This window comes from Pimephales promelas, chromosome 10 (assembly GCF_988280905.1).
Source record: "Pimephales promelas chromosome 10, fPimPro1.hap1.1, whole genome shotgun sequence".
Lineage (NCBI taxonomy): Eukaryota > Metazoa > Chordata > Actinopteri > Cypriniformes > Leuciscidae > Pimephales > Pimephales promelas.
In genome coordinates, this window is record NC_142778.1 from 9,386,824 (window position 1) to 9,400,287 (window position 13,464).

Sequence of the window (13,464 nt, forward strand, 5' to 3'; positions counted from 1 at the left end):
AAGAATTGCACTGGTAGTATTTTCTTAGAGATGTACAGCTGTTGTACTTATTGGATGCATCTTAACAACTCATATTTTTACTCTTAAAAATCCTAAAACGTAACTACTAAATGCCCCAGCTCGGGTGGATAAAAAGATGTAACCCACCTGTGGTATTTTGTCGCTGCATTCATGTTTGGTTAAGACAGGCATAGCAGACTGGGCAGGTGGGCAATGAACACCCTCGGTCCGCCCCTTTACGGAACATTCTGGAGTCCGTCCTTCTGTGATCAGGAGTGTCAGGAACACCAGGAACTCCTCAGGATCATACTCAAAGAACTCCTCCGCTGCTTCTAAAAAGATACATGGATTGAATTACTGACATGTTGCCATTTAATAATCAAAAAACTTTGAATATCGTGCAGCTGGATATATATATATATATATATATATATATATATATATATATATATATATATATATATATATTTTTTTTTCTTTTTTTTTTTCGGAGAAGATTCGTTTGTCTCCATGAAATGTTTTTGTCAGCAGTTTACCTCACAGTGTGGCAAAACCATTTCCTTACTACTTGCTAATTAGTCGGTATCAGATGATGGAGAGACCTACTCACTCTAAAGAGCAGTTGGATAAAAATGTCTATGCGGAGACAAGATGACATATCTTCTATAAAGTTAATTGTGTCTAGTTGTAGGAGTGCACAAGCATTTAGATCCTCAAAGCTATAGATTAGCCTCAAAGCCAATAGACGTGGACTAAAAAGGCTTATTGACACAGCAGGAGTATTTTTAACTTCTGTTTTCATAAAACCAGACACGCAAAGCTAGTTTCACAGTTCCAGAGAAGATAACACTGTTTATCCATAGCAAACAATCTTTGCTCAGTTGTGAAAACTGGGCTTAACAAACATGCATACACAATTTCTCCAGCAGCAAAACATACCTTAAAGCAGCTGTTAGTATTTACATGGAATGTAGAAACACGTGTTAAAATGCGACACTCCCCAGTCCCGATTCTGAGTCAGAAATTCCAAAACATTTTTCCACAACCTGATGGACCTGTTGAATAACATTGTGTATACAGTATGTGTAAAAAAAAAATAAAGCTGACTATTAAAATTCAATTGGACTCATTATAGGTAAAACGTTTTCATGAATCATTCCAATTAAAGCCTGAACTGCAGGTGAATCCTCATTATTTGATAATGCGCAAATGAAACAGGCCCTCGATGACAGCTAAAGTTCAACACAGATTAGTTGTGCTGGTAGTAGTTATTCCATGTTTGCTGAGAAGCAGATAGAAGTTAGATTCACAAGAGCAGAGTAGGTTTACCCACAGCTTTGAGCAGCAAACAAAGGCGTCTACATGGCAGTTGAGGTCCGTTACAGTCGGCCAATGGGCCTATTGTTCTGACAGCGTCAGACTCCCAGGACAACAGGGTCTCCCTCTCTCTCTCTCTCTCTCTCTTTCTCTCTCTCTCTCTCTAGTTAACTTTATACTTTCATTCTGTTCATTTTTAAATGTCTAAAAAAGGGAAAGATATGTTATTGTAATGAAATGTTTTAATTGTTACTCATTTATTTTCAATAAAAATAAAACATTTTCTTGAAATGTTGGTTGGCGAAACACATTTAAATATTATTTTTCGAACTATCTAATGAAATCTAGTACCGTTTTATATCCCTCTCATGATGTAGTGTTAAAAGCTCTGAACTTTGAGGTTAAAAAAAGGCACAGAATCCACAGTATTATCCAATGGGTGGAGTGGAGTACATGCAACGTAGTTGTAAAGAGAAAGAGCCTATTGAAAGGGTTGTGTCAAAACAATCCTGATGCATTCAAGTCTATTTCAGGAGTCTTTTCATTACACCAATCTGTCAATTTTACAACAGGGCTCTAGGGTGACTGGCTGAGCATGCATGAATTAACCTTTTTTTCCAGTTCCATACTGGTGATTATTTTAGTTGGTGTTCACAAAGTGAATACACTTACTATGCTTGCATTGTGGTCATAATAATACTATATGCAAACCAAATTCGATCCTGAAAAACCAATGGGTGGAGACACAGAATGGCTGTTCAAGACAACACCACACTGTGCAGAACTGTTCTATGACCCACTTGTGTTGAATTAATATACTCCTTTTCTTACATCTGCAAAAAGAAAAAAAGGAGAAAAAAAGCGTTTATTCATGATTTTGAAATTAAAAGCACAGGTTTCCAAAAGGTACACAAAATGTCCACACCAACTTGGGCACTATATTCTAGGTCTTCTGAAACCAAAAAAGGTTTTGTTCGAAAAACAGGCCTATATTCAAGTATGTGTTGAAGGAAAATCTTCTTCAATTTAATTTCAAATGCATTTTGACAACACATTTGAGCAGATGCAAGGGTGGGCAACAAAAACTCAGATTCGCAATTAAATCTATGTTGATGATGATAATCTCTGGACATTTTTTACTCGATATGGATAAGACTATCAGAAAAATGAAATATGTTATTTTTGGAATATCATACAGTACAACCAATATATATAGCCATCAATGTTTTAATTTATACAGAATAAAGGTTCTGTTGTGCAGTAGTTTAATTTTGCATATATATTTGGCAAAAATAAATAAATAAATGAAAATGCAATTGTTTGATATAATTTAACTGTTATAATTTAATTTAACAACATTTTAAAAGGTTAATTAAACCTTCTATGAATTCATTTCAGTTCAGATTTTTTAAGGTAGATTTGGAGGTAGTTATGTTGTATTCATTCTTAAGGTCTAACAAAATATGTGGAGTGCTTTTCCTCTGCCATTTATCATACCAATGTTTTTTTTTTTTTTTGGCCATTTTACCCAGGCCTATAAGCAGACGGCAAGATTTTTTGAGAATAACTACCTGTGGCCTGTACAAAAAAAATAAAAAATAAATAAATAACCAGTGACCTTCAAAGCTATGGCTAAAAGTAAAAGTACTTTTTTTTGAATATTTATTATTATTTATCATATGGGTTTGAAGTATTCCTAAAATATAGAAATTATTCCAAATCTGTTATGGACAATCAAAGACAATTTGTTTAAAGTGCTGTGTAAAGCACGATCTGTTGGCACGTGATGTAAGCCTGCTAAACTAATGAGGCTTTTAGAGATGGTGGCATCACTGCACAACAACTCAGCCCTAATCTACGCCACTGTTGTGCGGGTACAGTCACGCTTGGTGAGTGAAGAAGTGCGTGTCATGTTCCGGGAGAATTGTGTGTCGTGTTTTTTAACGGTCAGCATGGACACAAAGCTGCCTGCCATGATGCCAAATCTTCTCGTGTTTACAACTTGGACAATGAGCGCTTATCGGGATCAACTAAACATTGAATTTTCAAAACTGTGTGATATTCGTGGCGCCATTGATGCAGTAAACTTGCACAACATTGTTGAATGAATAACTTATTAGTTGTTTTGTGTACCCCTGAGAAACTTTGCGTTCGCTTGCAAAACCTTTGCATTCCCTCAAGAAAGTTGAGTTCGCCAAGTTCGCTTACAAAACTTTTTGGGTTCCCGCAAGAAACTTTGCGTTCGCTAGCAAAACCTTTGAACTCTTTGTTATTGTTTCTCAAAACATTTGCGAAAGAACACAAAAAGCATTGACATAAATGTTTTCCTCCATCTAATTTTTTTTCTTATTGTCCCTTTAGGGGCATACTATAACGAACTATTACAATAAATATTATTAGCGTTCACAACAACGCACTTAAACCTTAAAACACACACCTCAAGTCTTTTTAGTGACCCGAGACTTCATTCACTACCCTCCTTCTCATTCATTTTTTAAAGTTAGACACTAACCTTTTTAGTTTTCCTCAATCAATTCAATATAGTCACTATAACAACAACAACAACAACAAAAAAGAAATAATACAATTATAAAATGATGCCTGTTTGCTGAAGCTGTCGGCAATCAAAATATTGATTTTGAAGATGTTGAAAATTGTAATTTTGTTTGAGATCATGAATATTAGCCAGATGTTATACAGGGATGATGGTATAAAACTAGAGCCTGACCGATAAAGGATTTTGAAGGCCGATACCGATGCAAATATTTTTGGGTTTAAAAATCCGATATTCCGATATATTGGCCGATTTTTTTTTTATTAAATATTGTTGGATTTCACACACGTGTAAAAGAAAAGCTAACTTTTCTGCACAAGATACAATTGATACTTTTTCTCTATGTCTAAATGTTCACTCCTCGCAGGTATAACTTACATTTTACAATGCAGGGACTGTAACTAGAGATATGCTAGTTATAAATACAGTAATCATTACTATATTTAGGCAGAAAAAGTTCATTGTGGTTTCCCAGCTCATTAATGTTAACGTTAGCGGTCTTCCACTGATGATATTGGCATTAGCTAGCTTTGTGGTTAGCTAGTCTATGATGAGCCATAATTTAGCAATAAATAACATCATACTGCAAATTACAATATAACAGGCCAAGGAGAGATGATTGAAGCATGTTTCGTCCATTTTTATTTTATTTTTTAAATATTCATTTCATTTATCTGCCATTATAACTGCCGATACCGATATTTTGGAAAATGCCATATCGGTCTGGCTCTATATAAAACATCTGCTCAAACTGAACCCTTACGAGCTCCTAAAGTTTTATATTATCGTGACATGTAGAGATCCATGTTAAATATAGATCAGGGTCGCTAAAGACCCGAACATGTAATAATGATTGGCGATTTGCAGTCAAGCATTTAAGGGTGATTCTAAAAATGTTGTCTCTCAGTGCCGCTATCATTAGAATTGTTATAAGGACCCTGAGGCCCCGTCCACACTACTACGTTTTCGTTTAAAAACAGCAAAAGGTCTCCGTTTTTAACGAAAATGCAGTAAGCAAAATAAGAAAGATTTTTAAAAATAATATCTTTATCCTTGATTTTTGTTTGAATGAGATGAGTGCATGAACACCACTACCATCTCATAATTCTACCATAATTCACACATTCTGGATTTCTTTGAGCTCAAATTTCCAAGTTAAAGGCTTGTCAGTTAAAAAAAAAAAGGCATGCTTGGTGGTGTATTATTTGGTACGGACCATAAGAATGTATGTAAGAGCAATATAATTATGTTTTGCCCAGAATTGCTCTGACCAATTGTAATTAGTAAATGGTGACTATATGACTTAGTTTTCTAAAACTGTCTTAGTCAGAAAAGAAATGACATCCAAAAATCAGTGTGATTAAAAGTAGAAAGTAGGAACTTCTTTTTTTTCTAACATATCACATGTAAAATACTAATTTAAATGTGAATCAAATGAACAACAAAACAAGGTTCTAAGCTTTGGAACTCTAGCAAGAAAAGGGACATTGTGTTTTCCTTCACTAAGTACCATTATGACATCATCTTTCTCTTGGTGTTCTACATTTCCAGCACAAACACACTCTGAGCCAATAGGCGAGGCCCAGAACACTTTTGGCCAATCAGCACATTCCAAGCTCGTGCCAATCACAGAATTCAGCACAGAGGGTGGGGAAAAGCCACGTGCAGGCCAGGGCTCGCGTCACCCCAAGCCAACAAGAACAGCTGATAGTCAATCTCACTGCGACTTTGTGAAACAGAGCCAGATTTCTGCACAGATTCTATGCTGGAAATACCATGACAGCAGATAATGATGTTTGTTCCTGTTTATTCCAGCCATGTTTACATATAACCTCGTCATTATTCCATAAAAACAATCTTATAAGAGCCTGAATAATCTCAAGGCTTCTTGAGTATTTAGTGGGTGTATTTGTCAAGCCTGTTTTTGTTTTTTTTTACTGCACTGGGCAGCTGTTGCAGTATGCATTTCCATATGCGTATGTGTTTACACACATTCTTACAGGGAACTCCACCCACGTGATAACTGCACGTGGAGAAACCGCAGACAACAGAGTGAAAAAGAATGGAGTGCCAGCTGAAAACAAGGGGAGAGAAAGACAGAAAGAGTATTTGCCTCATGTAGGTTAAAGGTAAAGTTTCAGCATGGGGAGGAGTGACAGAACATTGGTTTCAGACGGGGGAGGAGCAGAAAAGGCAGAAAAACAACACAAAGGAAGAATATAGGACCAGCACCCCATACCTTTTTTTGTTTGTTATGAACTTATTCTCTCACATGCAATCATAAAAAAAACATCTAAAACAAACTATCCAAACAAAACAAAACAAAATACATTGAGTAGCATCGCAAGTGATGTACAACTCCGGCGCAAAATGAACCTTTGGTCTAATTACACATTGTTACCTAGTCAACCATTTTCTGAGATTTGTTTTTATGATTGCCGAATGTAAATAGTTTTATCTATAAAAACAGTTTAGCCTATAACGCTAGTATAACGCTAGTATATAGGGCAATGACAAATAAAATTCGCTTGTCATTACCACTAACAAGGCTCAAAATAGCCCCACAGTAACACAACAGCATAATAAGGGTCTCTACATTCAAACCGAAGCATTGAGAACTTTGTCAGTGTCCATACAGTTTGATAAGAAGATATTTTATACATACAGTCAACTTCGCGAATACAGGAAGAAGCCATCTTTGAAAAATAGTCTCTACCAGTCGATCCATGAACGCTGATCCAAGTGCGCTGAACTGTGCAGAATCTCATATGGTCGGTTGTTTCCGGAAGAAACACAAACACAAATCATTTTCTTCTCTTCAATATGTACATGTAGCCTACTGTTCGCGCTCACCTTATCACCTTATTCACATCTCACCAGCGCACTTGGATCGGCGTTCGTAGATCGACTGGTAGAGACTATTTTTCAAAGATGGCTTCTTCCTGTATTCGCGAAGTTGACTGTGTGTATAAAATATCTTTTTATTAAACTGTAAGGACACTGACAAAGTTCTCAATGCTTCGGTTTGAATGTAGAGACCCTTATTATGCTACCGTGTTAATGTTGGGTTATTTTGAGCCTTGTTAGTGGTAATAACAAGCGACTTTTCATTTGTCATTACTCTATGCCCTATATACTAGCATTATACTAGCCTTATAGGCTAAACTGTTTTTAGAGATAAAACTATTTACATTCAGCAATCATGAAAACAAATCTCAGATAACGGTTGACTAAGTAACAATGTGTAATTAGACCAAAGGTTCATTTTGCGCCGGAGTTCTCCTTTAAAGCATTCTTTCGCCCTTCGAGAGTATTTGGTCCCTTCAGAGACATTTAGAGATCTAGTCAATTTTAGACCTTTCCTAACATACACAAACACACATGTTTGAGACCTGGAGGTGTTCTCACATGGGCTTACTGCATTCCAGAATTTGCATATTTTTACCCTCCCCATGTCAAATATTTTTGAGTGAGCGGCAGTATGTTTACTGTATGAGATTATTAGATCTAGGACAGGACAGGCCAGTGTTTCTTATATAATATAGAGCTATTTTAGGCGCTTGTGTGTTAGGTTAGTATTATTAGAGTGTGTACACAAGCAAATATAAGAAAATGCAACTGGACACACACACATGTTTGGGTTCCCATGTTTTATGGGGACATTACATAGACATAATGATTTTTATACAGTACAAAAAATATATCCCCAAACCAGTGTTGTAGTACTCGAGACTCGGACTTGTCTCGGACTCGGTCTCGAGACCATATTTTAATGGTCTTGGTCTTGTCATGGACTCGTGTGATTTTGGACTCGGAAACATTTTTTTTAGGACTCGGACTTATTCCCGAGTCCACTCGAGTTCAATTTAAAATATTTTTCATGATTATTAATGTATGTTAATAAAATATTTCTTTAAATTGATTGACACGCCCAGTGATTGGTGATTTTCTAGTGCAAAACTGCGCATGACAAATTGTAATAAAATTACTTTTAACACCACCTACTATGTGGCCTTTTTACCCTAAACTCATCATATTTTTTAAACTCTAAGTAAATTCAGTAAAATAAAAAAAGGATTTCTCTAAGTAAATAAATTAGGTAATCAACCCTCACTGGTCTCGACTCGGACTCGACCGTCTCTGGTCTCGGACTCGACTTGGACTCGACTCTCTATGGACTCGGTCTTGACTCGGACTCGACTCTCTCTGGTCTCGGTCTCGACTCGGACTCGAGTGAGGTGGTCTCGACTACAACACTGCCCCAAACCCTAACCCTTAACCAACCCATCACAGAAAACGTTCTGCTGTTTTAAATTTTCAAAATACATGAATCATACATTCTGTAAGATTTATAAGCTGTTTTCCTCACAGGGACCAAAACATGTCCCCACAATGTCAAAGATTTCTGGCATTGCCAGATTTCCCATATGCGAATACCTGAGCCACACAGACACAGCAGATGAGAACAAGACAACAAGTTCCTACTCTATAGGCCTATTCAAACACAACTAGTAGAGACTTATCCAAGTTTGAAATCAGCAAACACAGGGATGTTGTGTAAGAAACAAGAGAGACTTTTTAGACGTTTTTAAGCTTTAAACTAATCCATTATTTAGTTAACTTATGACCACTTTGTTTTCACCCTGAGCCTTAGAATTAAATGTCTCTTTTTGCTACTGGCTTTACAATACCTATAAGTAAATGACATCTGTTATATTATCACTGGATATTTCTATGTTACAAATTAGCAGAGCACTTCCACCAAGATCCTGAATACTGAATAGGCATTAACTGGCTCTTTGGGGAAAAAGCCTCTCCAAAACTCTGCAGTTTCCAGCTGAAACAGACACTAGTGGCAGTAAAACACCAACTACTTTTAAATATTTCACCAAAAATGATGATAATTTTTCATTTATTTTCATGACCGCCAAACACTTTTACCATGGAACAGGATTTGTAAAAAACAATATTTGGCTTTGTGTATGGCTTTTGTGATGTAGTAAACTTGCATGAGAGCTCACCTTATACAGATACAAGTCCTGCGAGGAGTCATAAAAACAAGTCAAAGACTCAATAAACTCGATCAACCTCAATAAAAGCAAGTTAAAATGGCATGGTTGCTTCAGCAAATGCATCTAATGTTTGCTTTTGATAACACTAATCGCTTAACTTTAGGGTGGGAAAAGGGATGGAGCATTATCATTTTAGCGCTACTCACTATATTTCACTTCTGATTCTAAACTGCCCAGATGCATAGATGCACAGTGGCAGATTCACCTTCATCTATTTTGGATAAAACAGGCTTTTGGCTTCACTCACTGGTCATTTCACTTTAAAAACATGCAAAAACAACATCATTTTGCAGAAATGTCACCACAGGCACATTTCTTTTGAATTTGCCTGGGTTGCACTGATATGTAAACATGGATAAGTATATGTTAATGAATGATGGGTGATGTCATCAAAGATAACACTCATGGTTACTAAAGAGTCATTTTTGACGTTTAGTTTTAATAAACTGTATGAATGGACTGTGAATCGGTCTTTGAGTTGTGACTGTTACAGTATTTCCATATAGTACATCAAACTGTTTTATTTCAAGAGCAAAATCCTCTTTTCCATATGAGATAAAAAAGCAAACCGACAAAACTACAAACTGCACACCACTAATAAGTGAGAACAGAACACAGTACCGCATATATTTAGCTCCTCATATCTTAAAAACACCAGTCTTGACCCAAATTTACGGCAAACTCTCCCCACTGTCTGCATAATGAGACGCCTGGTTTCTCCAGCTGTAGATTAACACAACACTGCAGGAGAGAGTTAAGCTGTACATTTATATAACCAGTGGCAGCGGTGGAGAAAAAGATTTCTGGGAATTTGCTGCTGTACTGAATTTTCTCTCAACGGCAGCTGGGATTCAGAGTGATCCGCGTTCTGTAGTTATGAGGACGATTTCATGTTTCATCTCCTCATGACTGACAGAGAGCGAGAGAGGGATTGTAATGAGATAATAATAAAGGTCAATCTTTTTGTCGTAAAGAAATGATCAGCTAACGTGCAATGTGTCTATTACAGGTGACAAGTCTTTCCCATCACCTATTGAGTTGTATTTGCTAGTCCATACAGCAGAAGAAAACACCAGAGAGTGTAAAATTCCCTCCACAGTGAGTAGTGTACAAGTCAAAAGATCCAGGATTATATTATGGTCTCTAAAATTGACTTTCTCTCCAGCTTTAGCATATTGGCATACTAGCATTAAGTAAGGTTACTTGAGTCACGTTTCTGACCTATAATGAGCTCATGGATGTGGCACAACCATGATGATTTAATGACTTAATGTTTTAACCTTTGCTACTGTAATCAATAAAATACATAAAAATGTAGCCAAATTAACTTGAATACACCTCTTCTATGAAAACTGTGTGTTAATCTCTAAATTTAAATTAATTTTAATCATTTTTTTTGTGGAATAAAGTAAAAAAATGTCAGTTTGGTACAATTGTCATATTATTTCTGAAAAAAAATAAAATCTTATTTTGTTTTCATTTAGCTTATTTTGTCATTTTTTTAATTATTTAAAAATAATAATGAACATTTTGTTCAAATATATATACAAATATTTTCTGTATAATATAATTTATAATTATTTGAAATAAAAAAAATCTATGAAATGCCATAAATCAGGAAATGACATTATAGAGTGGACTCTTGAAGACCATCGAATCTGTGTCAAGCTTAAAATTAGCTAAGTTTGTAAAATGTGGCTCTTAATCACATTTCAATAAATGATCATGTTTATAAAACATGTTTTAATCTTGGAAAAACAAAAAAAAAATATATATATATATATGTATATATATATTTTTTTTTTTAAGAAAATAAATACTTGCAAGAGAAATATGTTCACTTGATGTTTACACCACGTCATATTTTAAGAGTTTTTTTATGTTGTTGTTTAAAACCATATAAAAGCAACATTAATACATGATTACAATTATAATAACGTGTTCATTTTTTTCCTGTTCTCCCACCCTAAAGTTAAAGAATCCTGTTCTCATGATATGCCAATAACACACCGGAAATCATTTCGTCTCCATCACAGTTTTGCACTGCCTGATAAAGGATTTGATTGTGTAGGCCTGTACCTGCACAAGTGTGTATGCAAAATAGGTTTTATCAGTCCACATGCAGTGCTGGTGCAATAGCAGATTACAAATGACTCCAGCATAGTAAATCTGCTTACGGCCAGCACCAGAGAGATCAGTTTAAACACTAACGTTCTAGAACGACACGTTTCTTGGCATGAGGCGATGTGCACTGATAAGGCCTCTGTGGTCAAAGGCAAAGAGCTGAGGTCAACTTCATATGTTAAAAAAAAAAAAAAAAACAGAAAAGAAAAAACTTCCACTGCACAAAAGCATCTAAGATATACCTAATAGCAATAGGTAACACATCAGATCTTTATGATATACTAATTTTAAGTCCACCTAGTCAATAATTGCATTCCTTCAAACTAATCTCTGATCACCAAAATTAGATATAAAAGTTTTTTTCTTGAAAAAAAATATTTCTTCATTCCCTAAAATAGCTTGAATGTAACACCCTTGCCTCATTTAGTATTCACGATTCTATGAATATGCAAATTAGCCCCGCCTCCACTCACTCTCACCAGCTCAGGTATCCACTCATTGACCTGATTGGCACTCATTGACAACTTACAAGCTAGTTTGTGACATCAGAAACACCAGCAATTAAACCACGATTTTGAGACTGTCTTTGGTTCACTGCAGTTTTAAGGGGAAAATACTCAGCAATGGTTTGTCTTTTTAAATATTAAAGGGTTAGTTCACCCAAAAATGAAAATTCTGTCAGTATTTACTCACCCTCATGTTGTTCCAACCCCGTAAGACCTTCGTTCATCTTCGGAACACAAATTAAGATATTTAAGATATTAAGATCGCTCCTGCATACAGTCCATAGGCTTCTTGAGGGACTGGCTCTTGCTGTCCCCGAAAAGTCATTAAAGACATCGTTAAAATAGTCCAAGTGACTACAGGGGCTCAATCTTAAGTTTATCAAACGACGAGAACACTTTTGTGCGCAAAAAAACAACAAAAATAACGACTTTATTTCAACTATTCACTTCCTTCTCCATGAGCCTGTAAGTCAGTTAACGTAGTGTGATTGCGTAAAGCTACGTCACACGTAGGCTCACTATTGGCCGACGCTGGTCATGTGTGTGTGATGCGTGTGACGTACAATAACAGAAGCTTACGCTATTAAACTAGTAACCTGACTCGCGCAGAAACGAATAGTTGAAATAAAGTCGTTATTTTTGTTGTTTTTTTGCGCACAAAAGTGTTCTTGTCGTTTGATAAACTTAAGATTGAGCCCCTGTAGTCACTTGGACTATTTTAACGATGTCTTTAATGACTTTTCGAGGACAGCAAGAGCCAGTCCCTCAAGAAGCCTATGGACTGTATGCAGGAGCGATCTTAATATCTTAAATATCTTAATTTGTGTTCCGAAGATGAACGAAGGTCTTACGGGGTTGGAACAACATGAGGGTGAGTAAATACTGACAGAATTTTCATTTTTGGGTGAACTAACCCTTTAAGAATATTAAAGAAAAGTTTTTAAAGAATATTAAAAACACGGTAACACTTCCTTTTACAGTCCAGTTACCCATGTAAATAATATGTACTTATTTTAGTAACTACAATTACTGGGTAATAACTAGTACTAACCCTGAACCTACCCCTAAACCTACCCCTGTTCCATGTAGTTACCTTATATTAGCCAGTACTTTCTAGGTAAGTACACTGTATGTATATTGTAAGTACTGTACTGTAAAAGTAAGTGTTACCAAAAACACCACATAGACATATTAACAACATTACGGTAAAAGCTTGCTGTTCACTATATAGGGGGACTAATGTGGTTCTACTTGGCCTTCAGTTTCTTAAAGAGTGCACCAGTAGATACAGTAATACAAAATAATACAGTATTTAAAAAAATGCTCAAACATTTTATCTGCAAAAAAGGCCAATTGTCCATAGATCTATAAACCATGCAGCTTTCTGTTAGAAAGAAATGACCAAATTGAACATAAGTGAAATCTGCTTTTTTCTAACTTATTGGAAGGACAGGAGTTCACCAATGAAATTTCGCAAAGCAGTGGTAAATGTCAGTGCGCCTCAACATAATCTCTGATTTAAACCTCAGAAGTAAAAAGGTCAATAGAGTTGGGAATACGATTCATTTGAATAAATCAATTCTTTCCATGTCTCAATACACTATTTCAAAAATCCATTCATGCCATCACTTAAAAATGTCATGTCTCAAACTGAAGAGTTTAATGTCATTATACATTATACATTTTTCCTGCATTTATTTTTTGCTTATGTGGCTTTTCATTGATTTTTTTTTATCGGAGAAAATACAAATATATTAGCCATTATTGTCCAGCTCTAACACATTTCCTCTCACTCAACACTGAGACCGATATAAAAATGTGACTCAAACTAGGATCCATGTACCAGTCACATAAAAACACCACTCATGTTGTCCAATTAATATAATTGCAC

General features: G+C 35.7%; 1 protein-coding gene across 1 annotated transcript in view; it reads right to left on the reverse strand.

The window, feature by feature from the left end:
- The window catches only part of atosa (atos homolog A), a 50,592-nt gene that overhangs the window by 14,309 nt on the left and 22,819 nt on the right, over window positions 1–13,464 (reverse strand). Inside the window, exon 2 of the mRNA XM_039681642.2 lies at window positions 148–332. Within this exon, the coding sequence (XP_039537576.2) occupies window positions 148–332 (185 nt within the window). The remainder of the gene's footprint in view (window positions 1–147; window positions 333–13,464) is intronic.